This window comes from Lissotriton helveticus, chromosome 12 (assembly GCF_964261635.1).
Source record: "Lissotriton helveticus chromosome 12, aLisHel1.1, whole genome shotgun sequence".
NCBI lineage: Eukaryota > Metazoa > Chordata > Amphibia > Caudata > Salamandridae > Lissotriton > Lissotriton helveticus.
In genome coordinates this window covers 547961193-547981659 of record NC_136073.1, presented here as the reverse complement: position 1 = coordinate 547981659, position 20467 = coordinate 547961193, and the positions used below count along the sequence as shown (strand labels likewise).

General features: G+C 48.3%; 1 protein-coding gene across 8 annotated transcripts in view; it reads right to left on the bottom strand.

The window, feature by feature from the left end:
* The window catches only part of TERB1 (telomere repeat binding bouquet formation protein 1), a 1077176-nt gene that overhangs the window by 33021 nt on the left and 1023688 nt on the right, over positions 1–20467 (bottom strand). For 6 of the 8 annotated variants that reach the window (XM_078669239.1, XM_078669238.1, XM_078669243.1 and 3 more), the window contains one exon: positions 20018–20118. The exons of the other annotated variants lie outside the window; for them this stretch is intronic. In XM_078669239.1, coding sequence (XP_078525365.1) covers positions 20018–20118 — 101 coding nt within the window. The remainder of the gene's footprint in view (positions 1–20017; positions 20119–20467) is intronic. 8 annotated transcript variants of the gene reach the window in all.

Genomic DNA, 20467 nt, shown 5'->3' with positions numbered 1-20467 from the left:
CAGCCTGCTGTCTGAGGGGTTCAAGGGAGGAACAGTCTAACTGGACCTGTCTCAAGTCTGCCCTGGAAGGTCCCGCTGCCCCAAGAAACTCAACCTGTTCAGGTTCAAGCTCTTCTAGGACAGTTCCCTCTGGGGTCTTTGGGTCAGCCTCCTGGGAGGGCTGATCCTCAACCTGAGGCAGGGGGGAAGGCTCAGCCTTACCCCTACTGCTCTTCCTCTTGGGTAGTGTCTGGTCCATTCTTCCAGGATCCAGCACTTGTTCAGCTGGGCATTTCTGGGCCTGTGACCTGGTCACAGCAAGGACATGTGAGGAGAGACCTAGCATTTCTACATGAGTCCTGCACTCCACATCTGACCACAGTGAGGATTCCAAATCATTGCCCAAAAGACAATCTACTGGGAGGTCTGAACTAACTACAACCCTTTTGAGGCCAGTTACCCCTACCCAGGAGAAATTAACAACTGCCATACTGTGATTGGTAGTGACATTGCTAGCATTGGTCACTAGGTAGTCTGAACCTAGCATGATCTGGTCAGGGTCCACACATGTTGGTGTCACCATGGTGACACAGGCACATGTGTCCCTGTAGGCCTGAGCCATTTTTTCATTGATTAAAGGCGTTTGCCTGTATTTGCCCAGAGTACTAGGACTTACAGTAGGGGTCATATCCATGTCCCCAGTACAAACAAGAACTGCCTGAGTAGGTATTCTGACTAAGTCAGAATCCACCTCAGTTCCCAGGGTTAACCCAACTATAGCCTTGGGAGGTACTCTACCACTACTAACTGTACTAGGGGGTGCAGGTGTCTTAGGGACAGTAGTGGTAGGAGTTTGGCCTTTCTTTGTGCACTCACTAAACCAGTGAGTCTTACTTTTACAGTATTGGCACCATGGTTTCTTAGGACCATCATTCTTCTTCTTTTGGGAAGTTTGGGACCCACCCTCCTTAGGTTGTTGGGGCCCTGTTGAAGACTTCTGGTCATTTTGCTTATTCTCATTAGTACCCTTCTGGTCTGCTTTCTTCTGGCCACCACCCTGGTTCTGGTTCTGCTGTTTGACCCTTGTCCTGACCCATCTGTCTGCCTTCTTTCCCAATTCTTGGGGAGAGGTCAGATCTGAGTCAATCAAGTGCTGATGCAACAACTGGTTCTGACAATTATTTAAGATTTGCTCTCTCATAATTAGATTATACAATCCTGTGTAATCAGTAACTTTACTTCCCAGTAACCAGCCTTCAAAAGCCTTAGTGGCACAATCAACAAAGTCAGTCCAATCTTGAGCCTGAGTTTTCTGAGTGTCTCTGAACATTAACCTGCACTGTTCAGTGGTTAAGCCAAACCCATCAATCAGTGCAGTTTTTAAGACTTGGTAATCATTAGCATCCTCATCTTATCTCTACCTTTGCCTTCAACGGAGAGCCACAATATAGCTGCCCACTGACTCTGGGGTACCTGCTGTACTTTGCAGGCCCTCTCCAGAGCAGTTATCCACTCGTGGATATTATCTCCTGTCTTATAGGAGGGCACTATTTTACTCAGGTTTCTAGTATCAAAACCCCTTTCTCTATCCCTAGGGATATTGCTGCCACCAGTGGGGACTACCCCACTCAACTGTTGCTCTCTAGCAAAGGCAAGCTTCTCTTTGGCAAGGGCAAGTTCTTCCCTTTGGATCCTCAGATTAGCCTCCTTCATCTTTGCCTCATGCTCTCTCCTCTGAGGGGAAGTCATCCTCCTCTGAGCAGATGCATGAGAGGCACAAGAGTGCACAGATCTCCCTTTTATTCTTTATCTGTTGATTATCTGTGCTGTACCTACTGTAAAGCGCTCCGATACCCTGGGGTCTGGCTATCGCTATAGAAAACGTCTTAAATAAATAAAAAATAAAAAGATCTATTGGAGTCTCTAGAATGAGATCTATCTATTCTAACCCCAAAGTTAGGCCTGCTTAGGGTTAGCACTGGGGGTCCCCCAGTTCCTTCCCCATGTAGGTCTAAGTTGGCCCTTGTAAGTCTGCTGACTAAAGGTTGCTCATTTTCTGCCTCACCCTCAGATGAGTCTTCCTCTTCCTCCTTAGCAACATTCTCTGTTTCAGGGAGGTTAGAGTCTGGATCACCAGGAGTACCTTCTAAGGGGGGCATGCTCCCACCTGGATTAGAGGGGCCTGTGTTAGAGGCCTTTCTAGCATCATATGTCTCTAAGAGACCTAACAGAAAATGAGTGGTAGGGTTGGAACCCTGTTTCAATTTCCTGGAGGTACACAATTGTCTCATCTCCTGGAAACTGAGAGCTGCATATCTGGAAAGGACCTGTGGAGGGTCACTAACCACTAGGGGAGTCTCTGAAGTCTCTCCATGGGTAGACATTCTTTCTAGTGAGGTGTAAGTGATGCACCTACCTACACTATGGGTTTTCCTACTGATCCCTTGCTAAGAGTTGTAGTCAGGGTGTGCTAGTCCCTTTCTACTACAACAGCTGGTTCAGTAGAACTCAGAGTATTTCTATTTCTAAGCTTGTTATGTGTACCTATAGTACCTTATGTGATCTTTCAAATGATATTTCAAGATTATATGTGGTAAAAACAACAGCAAGCTCAAATCCCAACCGCTGCACACCAATGTGAGAAGTTGGCCTGATATATGATGCTCACTAGTTCTAGTGATCACCTTGTATCAGTCCAAACAACCCTTATGGTGATTGGTTGTAAGTCAACCTTATAGACCAGCTATCCGAATGGTAGCATGGACAAAGCAGTCTTAGGCTAAACTCTTTTGGCATGTGAAGCCAGCTGTTTTACCACAATATAACCCCTTGAATACCAGATGAAATGACACCACACAGGTTGTTATGAAAATAAACAGTATATTTATTAATAACAAACACCTCTGAACTCTTTATGAGATCAGAGGGCTAAGCACATGACAATCTCTTAGGAAAAATACGATAAATTGCACAAAATTACAATGGTGCCCTAGGGGCACGGCAAACCATATATTAAGTAAATGGATTGTGAAAGTCGATAGAAGAAATGGAGCTGTCCAGAGGCTGTAGGATCGCTGGGACTACGCTATCCTAACTTTAGGTAAGTAATAGGAGGCCCACGGAACGCGTGTGCAGAGTGTGAACTCACACGCGAGATGCGTAACAACGTCTATGGACAGTACAGTTCAAGAAAAAGGTAAGTACGGACAATCCTGACTAGTTAGGACTAAAACGACTGTGGAACTGGAGACTAGGACAGTTAAACTACCCTTGAGCACCGGAATGCTCTCGTTACCTCACCCACGGACTGCGGGTGCATAGGTGTCAAAGTGTGTCGGGTTTCCGCGTTGAAGTCTATGGAGCCTGGAAGAAAAGATGCTGCAGGCGACCAGGAGGAAGATGTCCGGTGCGATCCAAGGGTGGATCGGTGAAGAAGAGGACCTGAAAGCAGAGGGGACAGTGTTCAAAGTCACTAGCCAGTGACCGGTGTGGAACCAGGAGGGAAACAGGTGCTGTTGTCGCGATCAGGTGAAGAGTGGACGCTTGTCTCTGCAGCCACGTGGACCAGGAGGTGTCTTCGACGACCAGGATGGAGGCACGAGCTGTCCCACGCAGGCTCTCGCTGTCGGCGGTGTTGGATCCGGATTCGGCAATAAGAACAGGGGTACTCCGTATTATGTTTGTGGTCAAGAGGTGGGAGTAACAAGTAGTACAAAGACACAGAAAAAACCTCTTATGACCTGAATTTCATTCAGCACTATTAGCCTTTAAGTCAATTATTTGTACACAGGATGCATTACATGACACAATAGACTTTTCACATATTTGTTATTTCTTTATATAGATTTATTCATCATTATACAAAAAATATATATACTTTTTTAAATTTTTCTACAGTTTTCTTTCACATAAAAAACATAATAAATATAACTAAATACCAGTTAACGTGCGTTTGTTGAGGTGCAACATATTAACTGAAGGTGTTATTCTAGATAGAACCCCTCATTATTCATTTATGTACAAATATGAGCATTCATCCTAGCATCCATACTCACACTTACTCACATACAAACAACAGTGACAAAAATACATAAATGTTTCCAAACTTTGTGGTAATGTATTATCAGTGTCCAATACAAGACTCCTCGTAGTATGGTTTCAGTATATCTTAACTCATGGACCAATCTATATATTCTTGTTGTGAACTCGATTTATTTTCCAATTTAGTTCTTATGATCTATCAGTTCGTCCTGTTCGAGGGTCTTTGTATGCGTACGGCCTACGTACGTTTCGGTGATATTTTATTTGGTTTTCACCTTCTTCAGGGCCAACTTGGACTAAGCAAGTGTCTGCAAATAGTCAGAAACCATGGGGTTCTCTTAATCTTAGTATATAAGGTCCTAGAGGTAGGATGGATCTGCTGTAGCTTTATTAAGGCGCCTAGTGTTGGTGGCTTATTACAATTCTTTAGAGGTCCCGTCCATGTATGGCTGAGGTCTGATAATTTAAAAAGATGATCTAATTATTCGTTCTCAATGGGAGTTGGGGCTGAGAAAGAGAAAGCAAGAGAGATGTTTAAATCTCCTAAATAGCAGAAGGCAGTGTTCCTTTATAGCGTATTATCTGTTCTTTATAAGTTTTTATGGTGCCAGATTGGAGAACATGTGCCGCAATTTGTTTTGGGCAATTGCTCACGTAGCGTCCTACTGGGGTGCCGACCGCCGTGTCTCTGCCACAGACCAATTCGGATTCGGCGTCAACAGGCCTTGGCAAAGGCAACCCACGCGGTGAGTGGAAACGGCATCTGGAGTGGACCAGGAGGGTCCAGGGTGCTCCTCTTTTGGAAGGGAGCAAGGGCCAGTCTGGAGCAACCAGACCAGCAGTGAAGATTTCAAAGTTCGTCATCTAGGAGGCCACTAGCCAGCCGGCAAGTGACCAGACAACGCGTCGAGCAGCAAACAAGCAGAAGGGCCCCACGCAGATCTTGTGGAAGCTGGAGGACTGATCTTCGGTGCAGGGGCTGCTCGGGGCTGGGGCTTCTCAATCCCCAAAGCACTTGGTCGAGTTTACCTCGGGAGTCGTGCTGGAAGCGAAGTGCAGTTTCTTTCAAGATGGGCGGTCCCACGTGTCTCGTCGCACCCACGGGTCTCAGCTGTGCTGCAGATGTGAGTTGAGGTCGGAGAGGTCTGGGAATCCGGGTCTCGTCGGGCTCTGAAGTCTGGATCCTCGAGGGAAGACGAAAAAGTGAAGCCGCTGGACGCTTGATGGTGCCTGCAGTTGCAGGGTGGACACTCCTTGCCCACAAGGGAGATTCTTCAGTCTTCTGTGGAGCAGAACGTCGAAGTCCAGAGTTTCTTCTTGTGAAAGTTGTTCAGGATAATCTAATTTGGAATGGGACCAGCTCCTACCTTTATTCTCCTAAAGGGGGCTGCATTACTGTACTGACTAGGTCCCTCCCCTGGGTGGGACCAGGAAGGGGGGTGGCTACACCCCCTATCCTTTGTCCGGTTTCGCGCCAGAGCTGGGGCAGGGATGCCCCAGCAACTGGTTTGAACAGGTGTATCCACAGGACACCTTGTGTGCCCCTGGCATGTCTCATTCCTTTCAGGCCTGTCCTACCCAATACACAAAATCCTGTCTGGGGTGGTGCTAGCACCTCCCAAGGCAGGAAACCCTTTCTCCAAGCCTCCCTCGCTGGAAGGACTCCCAGTAGCAGGAGGTCAGACTTGTGTCTGTGGTGGCAGCATCCATTTTGTGATGCCAAGGCTCGAGTTGACTTTAACCGGGGTTCTCAGTTACCTACATGTCGTGCCCCCTAGAAGGGTGGAATGCTACCCCCGTCGCCAGAATTGGCGAGGGGGTAGTATTCCAATTCGTATGACACCTTACTCGACATGTTTTGATAATGTTATACCAGAGTTAGCATTTAACCGCGAGGTTGATAATGCACTTAAGAGTATATGGTATAGCGTTATCATGGAACAGCTATTAGGACTTGGTTCCGCAAGCTGCAGACAGGCTCAGCTCATGCCAGAGCACCATCTCACATAATTCCAAGCACTCTGCCTTCAGGATTGATAAGGCCTGCCATAGGAGTGACTGATAGGAGTATATGTGTCCATTTTAAGGTTAGATATAGGTATACTATATCTACAGCAAAGGGTGATTACACCACCTTGCCCCAGCTGTCGTGCAGCCAGTTGTGTCAGTTTTAGGTGGCCAGCCAGGGGTGGCATAATACATGCTTCAGCCCCTGGTAGGCCCTGGATACATCTATGCCCTGGATACCTAAGGTACACTGTACAGGGACTGATAAGGTGGCCCAGTACCAATTGGTAAATGCACCTAAAGTACATGGTTGTCAATTTAGAGAGAGAACAGCTAGGCTGTGGGTCTGATTAGCAGGCCCACTGCCAGGGAAAGTCGTAAACCAGTGAAGCAAAAATCTGGGGTGACCATAGGATTGCAGACCCCACTCTCCTACAGCAACCACACCCTACTTCTGGCCCAGGAACGCGCTCGATGGCCCCCTTGGCCAAGAGGGCCGTAACTTCCTCCTGCAGAAGTTGCAAATGATCCCCCGATACACGGTGGTTCTGCGGTGGCATGGCTGGAGGAGTCGCCTCGAAGGGGAGGGAGTAGCCCCTTCGGACGATTTGCAGCACCCACCTGTCCGACGTGACAGTGCGCCAGTGGAGGAGGTGATGGCGAACCCTGCCCCCCACTGGCGACCCATGGGCCTGAAAGCACAGACTAGGAGGGCTTTGAGGCGGATGCTGCGGGGGAAGGTTTGGACTGTCCTCGCAGTTGTCCCTGACCGCCGCCACGGCGGTTTCCACGGCCGCCACCGCGTTGGGTATTACTCTGTGGTCCGTGGCTGGCAGCACGTGTGGGTACACCCCTTCCTTGGCCACGAAAGGAGCGAAAGGCACCCGATTGCTGGCGCGGGGCCGAGAGGCCCAAGTACTTGGCCTTAGCCCTGGAGTCCTTAAAGCGTTCAAGCGCATGGTCTGCCTTGTCGCCAAAAAGGCGACGGCCATCAAAAGGCATGTCCATGAGTGTCTTCTGGACATCAGCCGAGAAGTTGGCGGACCTCAACCAGGCGTGGCGACGAATCGCCACCGTCGTTGCCATCGCTCTGCCCAGTGAGTCGGTGGTATCCAGTCCACACCGGATAGAATAACGTGCCGCATCTCGGCCTTCCACAAGGGCTTGGCCGAGTTTAGCCCGTACCTCCAACGGGCATTCTGGAAGCACGTCCGCAACCGTATCCCACAGGGAGTGGGTGTAATGGCCCAAGAGGCTTGCGGTGTTGGAAGACCGCAGTCCCAGACTCAGGGAGGAGAACACCTTCTTGCCATATTGCTCACACCTCTTGGATTCCCTGTCAGGCGGAGCCAACGGGAATGCGGTCTGGGAATTGGAGGCCTGGATCACCAGGCTCTCAGGGGTGGGATGGGTGGACCGGAAACAAGGGTCGCCCGGGGCCGGGCGGTGGCGTCTGGCCATGTTCCTATCTACAGGCGAACCTGTAGCGGGCCTGGACCAAGTGCCCAAAAGAACGTCAGTCAAGGCCTCATTAAACAGCAGCAGAGGCTCAGCCGAGCTTGACTGCGGTTTAAGGACGGGGAGTTCAAGGCCCAAGGCCTTGGCCGCCCGCGTCAGCACCACACTGTAGGTTGCCCCCTCCTCCGTAGCCACGGTAGGAGGTGAGACAAAACCAGTGTCTGGCGAGGTGTCCAGACCACTTGCTTCCCCAAGTTCACCAGTCCAGTCCTCCTGGGACTGACACTCCCGTGTCAGAGGGTCCTCAGACCCCTCCCAATACTCCTCATCACCCATCTCCTGGTACTCAGGGGTGTCAAATGATGGGGCCGGCTCATGGAAGATGAATTCTCCAAACGGCGTGGAGAGCGGCGCCCAGCGACGCCGCTCCGGCGCCGGACCCGGAGCGAGGGAGGTATCGGGGACGGCGCCGCCCGAAGACGGCGCCAGGGGTGACACCTGAGGGACCAGCGCCGGTGAGGTCGTCAAGGCAACCGGCGACGACCCGGATCCAGAAGCGGATCCAGTGGGGCCCTGCGGCGCCGGGCCCGAAGGCGCCGGCGGCATCGGGGCCGAAGCACCCGACGGCGTCGGGGCCAAAGCCCCCGACCCGCTAGGGCCCCCAGATGGGTCCGCTGGGCCCGAAGGCGCTGCGGAGCCCGTCGGAGGGGTGAGGGACCTCACGGCCGCACGGAACCGCTCATTCTCCTCTGGCGTCGCGCGAGGCCCAGGGACCGGAGGGTGTGGGGCCGGACACGACGCCCGCGACTCCGACAGAGCCGCGTGGGCGGTGTCACCCGAACCCCCGGCCACGTCGTGCGAGCGTCGGGGGGAGTCGGAAGAGCGATGACGTCTCTTCGACTTCTTGTGCTTACCTGACGACTTCGACCCTGAGGAGTGATGTTGACTCCCGGAGCTATGGTGGCTCCGCTCCCGTGACCGGTCCCTCGACCTCCTTCCGGACCGGGACCTCTCACGGCGCGGGGCCGACTGCCGGAGCTCGAGTCGCTTGCGGAACCGCTCCCGCCTAGCTTTCGAGGTAAGGGCCCGGCAGTTGGAGCAGGTCTTGTCGCCATGATCGACGCCGAGACAGTGGAGACACCGACGATGAGGGTCCGCGACCGACATCAGTCGGTCGCAATCCTCACAAGGCTTAAAACCTGGCATCCCTACCGGCACCGCTCGGAGTCGAAGACTCGAAGGAAAGATCAAAAAGGATCGTAAAAAGTTTTAGTCAAAAAATGACTAAGGCACCACTTTTTCCGGATCTGCGCTGCTGGCGCGGAAAAAAGAAGAACTGACGTCAGGACGCGGAGGCGGCGTCTAAGTACTCCGACGACGTCATCACGGCGCCCACGACACCGACGATGGACGCGGAGTCGCAGACGACGCCTACCGACGCGCAAGGGTACTGCTACACAAACATTTCCGGATCCAGTCTGACGCCTGGGGATATTCTAAGGTAAGGAATCTATCACTAACATGTCTCTTTCAGATACAAAAGTAAGTCAAATGTTGTCCTAAAATTACACTGAAGGTAAACAGTTGTTCCATACCTCTTATTATCTACAGCGGTGTGTTGATAAACATAATGCCTGAGGAGATTCACAATGAACTGTCTTCATTGCCCCGGCTTATGCAGTCGAAAACTAAAGTGTGTATATGGGCTGCATCAGCCCCATTAAAGAGTCATGGTTCATTCATAGCCACAATGAAACCCAAGAAGACTGCTACAATGGCCAAGCAGTTGGTGAAGTTGGTTCTGGTGGTGTTTTCCTTGTCTAACAGTGAGAGGATGAGCTGGGTGTCATCAGCCTAGGAGATGATGGTGATGTCTTTTGATTGGATGATGCTGGTGAGTGGTGTCATGTATACTCTATGTCATGTGACAAAGTCTACAAGAGATGCAGGAGGGGATTCACAGGAGTTGGGGTTGAACGTCGCAGCCTTGAGTGGTCGTGGAGGTGCACACATGAAGTCTCCTGAAGATAAGATAGTTATCTGTGCATCTTATGTTTGGGGGTGATGAATTCCATAGTTTGGCTCCTTGAACAGAGAAAGATGTACCACCCCATTTTTTGCTTGTATGCTGTGGTTTTGAGGCGAGGCGCCAATCTGGAGTGGAGGTATGTTTGTTGTATGTATTTGGTGATTTTATTCCTGATGGAAATCAGTCCTTTTTTGTCCTCATTCCACACTCAGTCAATGCCCAACCCTGGATACTTGGCTGAAGGGCAAGACATTCCTCCCCAGGAGCAGAGTCTCAAGATGGTATAATCACTGACTAGCCAGAATACCGTACCAAACTACAAAGGGTAGCCACCATTTTTCAGCTCCCTCGTTTTTGCATGTTAGCTTTATCTTGCTTACCCACCTTCTTGACTCTATCAAATCCAGATCTGATGGTGGGGCAGTCAATGTCCATTTTCTACAGATTTCCTTTCTGGCAAGTAGGATCAAAATGAAGAGAAAATCTCTATGGTGAGGAACCAGACTCTTGTGCACCCGTCTACCCCAAAAAATATCAAGGAGTAGCTTACCTTGACTTTGTGCCCTAAGAGCAATGATAGCTGGTGCGTTACATTTTTACGTGTATACAGTTTAACAGCCACGTACAGGCTGTCCATTTACCCCACTGTACCGGGTAGAGGCACAGGGCTCGATCACTTTTGCTGTTAGGAAGTGTGACTTAATTTTGTCCAGGAATAAACAGGAGCAAGTAAATTATAGCAACATCCTTGTAAATCGGGTCCATTGTTCCAGGCTTTGCTGACCAAGGGCAAGAGGTAGGTAAATAGGTTTTACCAATTCTAAAATACCGAATTTTACCGATTCGGTATTTTAGAATCGGTAAATCCTATGTAGGTAATTATTCGGTAAATAGGCCCATAGGAATGAATGTCAATTACCGAATCGGTAAATACCGATTCGGTAAAATAGGAAAATAGTCAAGGGTGGCAGGGTGTTACTTTGACACCCTGCTGCACCCCTGAATAGTGCTGGTGTGCACATGTGGCATACGTACATGCCCTAAGGGCATGTATGTCTGTCACATGGCACAGGTGTAAATGCACACATTTGCATTTACACAGGAATTCCTTATTTACCACCAACCAATAGTTGGTGGTAAATACCGAATCCTTAAAGCACAAAAGCACTCTTTAAAGTGCTTCCTACATCTCATTTACCGATTCGGTAAATACCGAATCGGTAAATGATGATTCGGTAAATACCGAATCGGTAAATATACGACCTGCATAGGAAAAGGCTATTACCGGTCGGTAACGGCCGATTTTGTCCGTTACCGACCGGTAAAAGCCTACCTACATCTGGCCCCAAGTTATTTATAGGCAATCTTTAAATATGGCTTTTTGTGAAACATGCAGGTACCTTTCTACCACAAACTTTTGTTGTTACTGAAACGGAATGTGTAGATTTTAAACTCACACGGATTGGTAGTAGGACATACCCTGGTAGTGTGTAAAATATTATATGTTTTAATAAAACAACAAACTTAAAAATGGCAATTCTTTTGTCACAGAAGGCAAAATTCTCTCGTTCCCGTTAGGTAAACTTTCTCTCATTGGTCATACTGATCATGTTAAGATTCCATTGTAGAAGTGAAATCTGTAATATAAGGAATAACAAATGATAGAAATGATAACACGACCACAGTTCTTTGTCAGCTCAGAAGATGGTAGATTTATTAAGTCAACAAAACACCAAATATGTGTGACACGGAGACAATCAGCATAGAAGCCTGAATGTCCAAAGAGTTGATGTGTTTGGCATAATTTATAGACATAAACCACAAAAACCACCCACATGATACGTAGCAAGAATTATTATACGTAGCACAGTCCACCATGATTCTTACAGCCAATGGACAAAGATCTGTAACAAGAAATCTCCTTGTAAGGTCCGATACATACATACTGTAGCTAACCATGTGATCTGAATGGGCAGTATTGGGGTCAGTCAATCAAATGCCAGCAGACATGGCTTGGTATATTTCCATCCAAAACTGCAACATAAGCAGGGAGACAAATGATGTTGCGAAATCTGTTATTGCTAAAAAATATTGTGCAAGCGGTGTGTCACGTATCTCGTCTGGAGACAGGTTTATGCAAGGGCAGCATTTCTCTGATCTGTGAAAGGGCAGAACTACCCAAGATGGAGAATCTAGATATAGGCTAAGCTAATAGGGCCTGAAGCTACAACATTTGGTATCAAAATCAAAGATGGCTTCTACATTGCCACATCTGATACCAAATCACTATACCTACGCCATCAGACTCATACCCATGCCAGGCCCCTCAGCCACTGCCTGTTGCCCCGGCTCATGTCTGTGCTTATGGCCACGGCACATAGAGCGTGAGCAGTAGGAGACATGGGATGCACAGCAGACTGGGCAGACATGTACCATAATGCAGAGAGTGTCAATAATGCAGCCGCTATTATAATGACAACCTTTATGATCCATGACCCCCAACCTGACAGCCATAGCATCAGTTTGTCCCAAAACTTTCCAGTGTGTATGCCATCTGCCTTATCCCTAATATCCTTTATGTTATGGATTGCCCTATCTATGTTCCGGCTGTTGTCAGGAATATATGAACAGTACTTTTGATGGATGACGCGGCAGAGCCCACCCTCTTTGGCTAGGATGATGTCCAAAGCAACCCTATTCTGGATCACTACAGCCCTCATGGCGGACAGCTCTGCTGTTATGTTTCCCAGCCCTGCTGCTGTAGAGTCAGCCAGATCCTCAATCATTCTAGCTAACTCATGTATCCTCTGGGAGGTGTATACTACTCTGGCACCTGGGACCATTACTCCAACAGCTGTCTTAAAATGATCAACCCATCCATCTGACCTTCTCATCGTTGTAGGTCTCACACCTGGTCTCCTAACCTGTGCTATGTCTGAGAAGTGGACCATTCGTGGTATTATTGATGCAAGGTAACAACGGCCGTACCAACCTGGAGGTAGGTAAAAGTATGCCCATTGTCCGCAAACAAAGAATAGTCTTTTGTAACCCACCAGTCCAGGTGAGGACCCAGTATTGCTGTCCTTGATACGTGACAGCCTCGTGACGTGTGTGCAGTTACTTTTGCCAACAAATATTTGGTCCACTTTCCTTGGTCCCATTATTCTCCTTATTTTGTTTATCCTGTCCTCGCATGCCAACAGTCCTGGTTTTCCATGCAGTAATTCCTACAACGCACAGGTGTAGGGTATGCATGACTGTTGTGTTGAGCAGCTTTGTGCTGTAGCCATGTCTGAAGGCAATTTAGGCACTCTGTCCCGTTGTATCCTTTCATCATATAGGATGCAGGATGGGGCTAAGGACAGCTCTTCTACTCTAAATCTTGGAATATTACCTTCCTTGTTTCTGCTCTGCTTATTGTCTTCCTCCTCAGCCCTACCCTCCCAGTCCCTGTTTCTGGACCTCCTGTCAAATGTGCTAAGTATCTCTGTGTCTGTCCCTGTAGGCTGCATATTCCTGCATGGTGCCCATTTCTTCTTAGGCTCCCTGGCACCCTGTCTGATACCTGCTATATTGGAAACATGCAGTGTTGGGGCTGCCATGATGCCAGTGTTTGATGGTGCAACTAATACTGACATATTGTGTTCAGTGGAGAGTAACTCGTGCATCAGAATACAACCCATGTATTTGGAAACTGGTAGTACAATGTAGCTCATGCTGTGCTGTGTATCTGTTGGTAGGTGTTTGCAAACATAGCATCCTGAAATGTTCATGATCTGTACATACAATTTCAGCATTTCAACATATTTATTGTTATCATATTCTTCCCACAATTCTCTTTCTCCTCCTTCTGTAACCTCCTTCTTCCCCAACAGAATTTGGTCTGGCAAAACTATGTTGGTCTCCTCATGTTGTATATCTGTACTATTCTCGTCCCCCACTCTGCCATGAAGAAATGGGATCTCAAGATCGTCTGCAAACACTATAAGTATAGTTGTCAGAATTATCCCAGGTATTGGTGATAGTAAGGCCGCCAGTACATATGGCCATCTTCGCGCACTTGTCCTTGGCATTATTATGTGTTTATGGGACTAGTAGTAAGCCGCTGTTCTCGCCCCAATTGACATCTGTGACAATATGCAACCCGCTGTTTTCTATGGTAATTATAATACTCTGTAAAACCTCAGTACGCGCTGTTGTTATCTCATTGGCTGATGGCAGGAAGCCAACTACTGGGAATGAAAGGTCATCCATACTAATATTATAAAGAGAGAGCCCAAACCTTTGAGGCGGGTAATCTCAGTAAACACAGCACCAATCACAACACCCAATACAGCGTTGGAAAGGGCAGTTGCAGCAGAAGGACATAGGCTATGCAGACGGCCACCATATATATATATATATATATATATATTTATTTATTTTTTGCAGAGTTTTATATAGCGCGAACTTGACCCGAACTGAATCAGGTATCAGAGCGCTTTACATAGCACCAGTTACTTTACATGAGGACACACATTAATTTTTGTTAGGCACGGGGAGATTATGTGATTTGCCCAGAATCACAGGATGTTTGGCGTCGTTACCAAGACTCTAACCCAGATCCCCAGGTCCGAGGTCGAGCCCCTTAGCCGTTAGGCCAACTCCTTTATACATTTAAAAGGTAAAAGAACCGTGCCAGCAAAGTAGTTCCTTGTGGGCGTGTCTGTGTTGTGCTGTGGGCGTGGGCTGGGGCGTGACTAACGCTGGGGGCGTGTGGTACGGCCATCACATCATGGGCTGTGGGCGTGTGCTTGGGGCGTGACAAACGCTGGGGGCATGTGTCCGCCCTTCATGCCATGTGAGTTGTACATACAAGCGCCAATTACGTTGCTGCGCAGCATCAAGGGGCACGCTGGGGGCGTGACACGCTGGGGGCGTGACACGCTGGGGGCGTGACACGCTGGGGGCGTGAGAAACACTGGGGGCGTGTGTCCGGCCATCATGCAATGTGAACGCAATTGTGCGGCATCAAGGGGCACGCTGGGGGCGTGAGAAACGCTGGGGGCGTGTGCTACGTTCCGCCTTTCATGCCATGTGGGTCGTACATTAATCAGAAGATCGTCTGCTGTGGCCGTGTGCTGGGGGCGTGACAAACGCGTTCACCTGGAGGCCTGGTAAGAAACGTTACTGCAGCCTCTCCTGCACAATGTTACTGAACTCTCTCATTCAACGAAATTACACGCGCCTGCTACCATCAACCAGGGCTCTAGCCGGGCTCAGGCGGCGGATCAGTACACTAATTACACGTGCCTGATAACATCAACCAGGGCTGCAGCTGGGCCTCAAGCGGGGGAACACGCGCCTGCTAACATCAAACAGGCCTGCATCTGGGCCTCAAGCGGGGGAACGCGCAAATGGGCGTGTCTGCGGGGACAATTACTGCAGCCTCTCCTACTCGCTGTCACTCAACTCTCTCATTAAACGGATTTACCCGCGGTTGATAACTCTCTCATTCAACCACATGACACACGCCTGCTAACATCAACCAGGGCTGTAGCCAGGCTCAGGCGGCGGATCACTACACCAATTACACGCGCCTGCTAACATCAACCAGGGCTGCAGCTGGGCCTTCTCCGTCCCTATTCTTATGAAACAAAAAATGTTGTCTACAGCGAGATTTTTAAATAAATTGCCCTTGCCAAATACACACATTACACACATTCTATTTCATACCCGGACAACGTCGGGACAGGCTGCTAGTTCAGTATAAGTGTCTGCAGCCCGCTCAATATTGGGGGATTTGGCACTGCTACTCTCTGAACAGTTGTTACCTCTACTCCTGGTGATAACGTTGCCACTGCTGACCTTATTGTTATATACAACACCCTTTCTCCCACCACCCGTATCGTTATCCACCTATGTACTGCAGGTGGTGCAACCTGCATTTCTTATCTTTATTAACAATTAATAAACTGTTCATACAACATCCATTATCGCCCCCCAGCCAATGTGTTGTAGACCAGATATTACGCTGTTGAAGATGTCAAGGCGTGTGTTTGCCAGTTCATGGGCCGGTGCTTGGCTTCCAAATGTAGGGAATGAGAGCTGTCGCAATATCAAGTCCGCCTCCTTGCTCAGCAGTGGTGGTTTTGGTACGATCAGTTGTACTTGTCCCTTCCTCTCCACTCCTGGCCACAACAATCGTATAATTATCACCAATTCTGACTCTTGTACTTCTATTGTCATTTGCCTCAGTCTTCCAGTCCTTATGTTGGTCAAAGGCGGTCCAGATGCGGTGGCAGTCATGTAGCTGAAGAGAGTCTATTTTCACAGTTCAATGTTCTTCTGGTGCTTCACTGTTCCGTGCTGTGCTGTCAGCTCTTGACGTCTAACTAGCAGGGTCTTGTATCTCTATAATTGATACAGACACCAGCACCATTTGCAATAAAACACATTGGCGCCTTTGCTGGGTGCTGTCAGAGGTTACTAGCACATGACAGATGATAGGCACTTGGAGATGACAGGTGTCTCTATGATGTCATCCGGAGGCAGTGTCTGCTGGGCACAGCAGAGGGTTGCCTGTGGGGCGTCGATCTGTCTGTTGGAGGGATGGCCTGCAGCCAGCAGGACATCTCTTCTTACTTATCCCCTGTCGTGCTGGTCGGGCTGGTCCTTCCTGGTGGATCGGAGGTTGTACCTATGGTCCGCCTCAGGTGTTGCTGGTGATGCCGCTGGAGCTTGCCGCCCGTCGTCCTGGTCCACTGTCCGCTTGGTGTGAGAACTGTGGATCCACGATGTCAATCCCTCGCACTTCACGGCGGTCGCTGTCGTCAGGAGGACGGTGTAGGGCCCCTTCCACCTAGGCTGGAGGCAGTGCCGCCGGGTGTAGGCCTTAATCCAGATCCGGCCCCCAGGCTGCAGGTCATGTGGTGGCGGAGTTGCTGCTTCTGGAAGAGCCTGCAGGACACTGTTTATCTGCAGCCGCCACAGCTTCCTTCCTTATTAGCTGAAGCACTGCGATGTCTTGGATCCCTTCCAAATCCACACGTTTAGATGTCTCATCCAGAAGGCTACGTGTTAAACACACAGCTTCCTTTTTCTGTTCCTCACTAGGCAGCTCAGTGGGCTGGCCTGCTACAGCTGAGATACCTAATCTACCCATTAAAATGTCCTCCAAAAGTGGGTCTTCCAGTCCCTCGTCCTGTTCTATCTCCTCAGCAAGGCTCGGGTACACACCCACTATCTCCAATTGTGCCCGCCTCCAATCCTCATTAATTTTATTCGTAGCCATGTCATGCAGCACCTTATTTCTAACATGGATTAGCTCCCTATGCACTTTGGACTTGATGTCATTGGTAGCACGCATATCCTTTATAAATCCTTGCCAGATATAGTACACCTCCCATTCAGCAGGACGTATCTTCTTACCCCTCAACCTCAACATCTGCTTCAAACACGCCAGTTTATTCACGTCATATGTCCCCTGACACGGGAACTGTAAGTCCGGTCTTTTCGCTGTCAAGTCATGCCATTTGTAAATAAACACTATGGAGCCCAGCTGGTGATCCTTTCGGTGGTGCTGGCTCGCAACTATCTAAGCTATATTTAGTTAAAGGATTCCCCATGATGAATAATGGGCAGGGAGTGTGTATGGTGTGTGCGGTATATATAGTGGACGCAGGGCAAGGTCTGGCCCTTGAACAATTTATGACCACAATGCAAACAATGCAACCGCACCAGACAAAAGATGGGGAAGGGTGCGCGTTACACAGTGGGCACACACAAGATGGCCACAAACACTTGTACGTGCTTATTCAGCCAGCCTGCCAGCTATACTAATTCACAGAGGAAGCCAAAAGGAAGCCGTTCGCCATGCACACAGACAGATCAGCCGATGCCAGTTCACCACAACCTTCACTGAGTTTTGAAAAAAGTACATCAAGTCTTGGGTGCTATGATATCTGGCGTCTCATTGACTGAAAAGAAGGAGACAGGAAAAGGTGATGAAAGAAGAACAGTTACTCTCCGTTCCCTTGCATTTCTCCTTGATCCCATAAACTGGGAGAAGAGGGCGGCTGAACAGAGAGACTCTGAAAACAATCAGAACATATGCGAGTCTTCATACATATGTCAATCATACAAAGAAGACAGAGATGGTGAACTCTCTTCCGCCATCCAGATATTCACAAAGAACAGATAAACAGATAAACAACCTAGGGTCCTCTACAGCAGCGCCGCAAGATGTGCATGTGTGGTGAGTGTGTGTAGCACCTGTAGGGCCCTAGAAGTGGGTGGGGGTGGCACAAAATACAGGTAAGTAGTCTCGGAGTCATCTGACGATAACAGGGCAGGCAGGCGGTTAATACATTGTCATGCTACTTGTACTAAGGCAGCCAGCCAACACATGTGGTTAAGTCAGAGTGTCAGGAACCGCCACTGTCAAGTCAGTCACTAAGCGTATTGCACCAGAATCCTAAGTAAGGCACATATCAATTCACACAATAGAGAAATGCAATGAACTCAAGAGGCATAGAGCAACGACAAGCATGGATTTCCCCCTGTATGTGCCGAGGGCCACCCCCAAGGCACAGACACAGAACGGCTGCGGCTGAGGGGTAAAAATCCAGATCACAACGAGAGCACCTAAAAAGAAGGGAAGGAAAGACGTCCAAAACAACAGAACTACACCAAGGAGCCGCCAAGGCTCCACACCTGCATCAGCCCAACAAGGCCGTGGAGCCATGCCAGGTGCCACCACAATCCGGGGAGCAATCGGCTACAACCCACAAAGGGAGCATTACAGGAAACCCCACCAAAGAAGAAGGTCCCTCCCGCTCAACCAACATCAGAGGACAAAAATCCTCAAACAAACACTCACCTCCTGCACACGAAGTCTGCCAAACCCACTGACCTCCGCTCCAGACAATCAGCGGCAGCAGTGGAGGCGGATGTATGACGTTACAACGCATACTTTTACAACGCATACCTTTACAACGAAATTTTTACAACGCAAAAACCATTACAACGCATGTATTTACAACGCATGTTTTTACAACGCAGGTACCTTTACAACGCATACCATTACAACGTAAGTATTGGTAAGTATATATTAATTTTTTTAATGTAAATTAATTGAAATTAATATAATTTAATTTAATTTAATTTAATTTAATTAATTTAATTTAAATTTAATTTTACTTTATTTTTACCCTGTACCCCTGTACCCCAAAAACCCAAAACTGACCCTGAACCCTAAAAATACCTTTACCCAAAAACCCAAAACTGACCCTAAACCCTTAAAATACCCCTTTACCCAAAACCCCAAAACTGACCCTGAACCCTAAAAATACCCCTTTACTCAAAAACCCAAAACTGACCCTGAACCCTAAAAATACCCCTTTACCCAAAAACCTAAAACTGACCCTGAACCCTAAAAATACCCCTTTACCCAAAAACCCAAAACTGACCCTGAACCCTAAAAATACCCCTTTACCCAAAAACCCAAAACTGACCCTGAACCCTAAAAATACCCCTTTACCCAAAAACCCAAAACTGACCCTGAACCCTAAAAATACCCCTTTACCCAAAAACCCAAAACTGACCCTGAACCCTAAAAATACCCCTTTACCCAAAAAAAACCAAAACTGACCCTGAACCCTAAAAATACCCCTTAAAAAAACCAAACATATAACATTTTAAATATATTTATATACTTACCAATACTTACGTTGTAATGGTATGCGTTGTAAAGGTACCTACGTTGTAAAAACATGCGTTGTAAATACATGCGTTGTAATGGTTTTTGCGTTGTAAAAGTTTCGTTGTAATGGTAGTGCGTTGTAAAAGTTGCGTTGTAAAGGTTGTTTCCCGTGGAGGCTGTCCACCCCCAACCCGGACCCTCACCGGCAAGACAGGGGACTGCAGTATTTCGCCTTCCCTCAGACCGCGACCAGCCAACTCGCATGGGCGTCAGGGAGTCACTGCATGCATGAAACGTGCGTGAAGTTCGCCATCTCCGGTGAGGGTGGAGAGCGTCCAGAGCCAACACTAGGATGAAAGGCAAAAGCAGCATATCAGAAAGGAGCACAGAGGCACGAAACAACATCAGAGGCCAAGAACCGGGGAGTGTGCAAGAGGGAAAAAGGGAAAGGGCCTAGACTAAACAGGAGTATCAGAGGTACAATCCTCAACAGAATGATGACAAAGTAGAAAATAAATAATAAGAGCCACGAGAAGGGCGCAGAGGAAGGTAACAATCGACACCGCCATCAACCAAGACATACCAAAGAAGCCGTCCAGACAAACTGGACAAAGCCAAGCGGAGAAGAAGATAGAGACCAAGCAGAGGAGAAGAAAAACAATCAAGGATGCAATCACCACAGAAACTGAGCTGAGAAAGAGATCAGACAAACAGAGCAGGAACCAGAAACATGATAAACAAGGCAGCTCACGGACATGCAGATCACCGGCATCCAATGGAGCGAAGCAAAGAGAAGGACAGAACAAAAAAAGTCATCGAACCTCAGATCCGAACTCCAAAGGAAACCCGGCGCAGCAGCCGCGGCTGGCAATGTCACCACGAAGTCCGGAGCTGCATCCTCCACCAAATGTAGAAGTGAAATCTGTAATATAAGGAATAACAAATGATAGACATGATAACACGACCACAGTTCTTTGTCAGCTCAGAAGATGGTAGATTTATTAAGTCAACAAAACACCAAATACGCGTGACACGGAGACAATCAGCATAGAAGCCTGAATGTCCAAAGAGTTGATGTGTTTGGCATAATTTATAGACATAAACCACATAAACCACCCACATGATACGTAGCAAGAATTATTATACGTAGCACAGTCCACCATGATTCTTACAGCCAATGAACAAAGATCTGTAACAAGAAATCTCCTTGTAAGATCCGATACATACATACTGTAGCTAACCATGTGATCTGAATGGGCAGTATTGGGGTC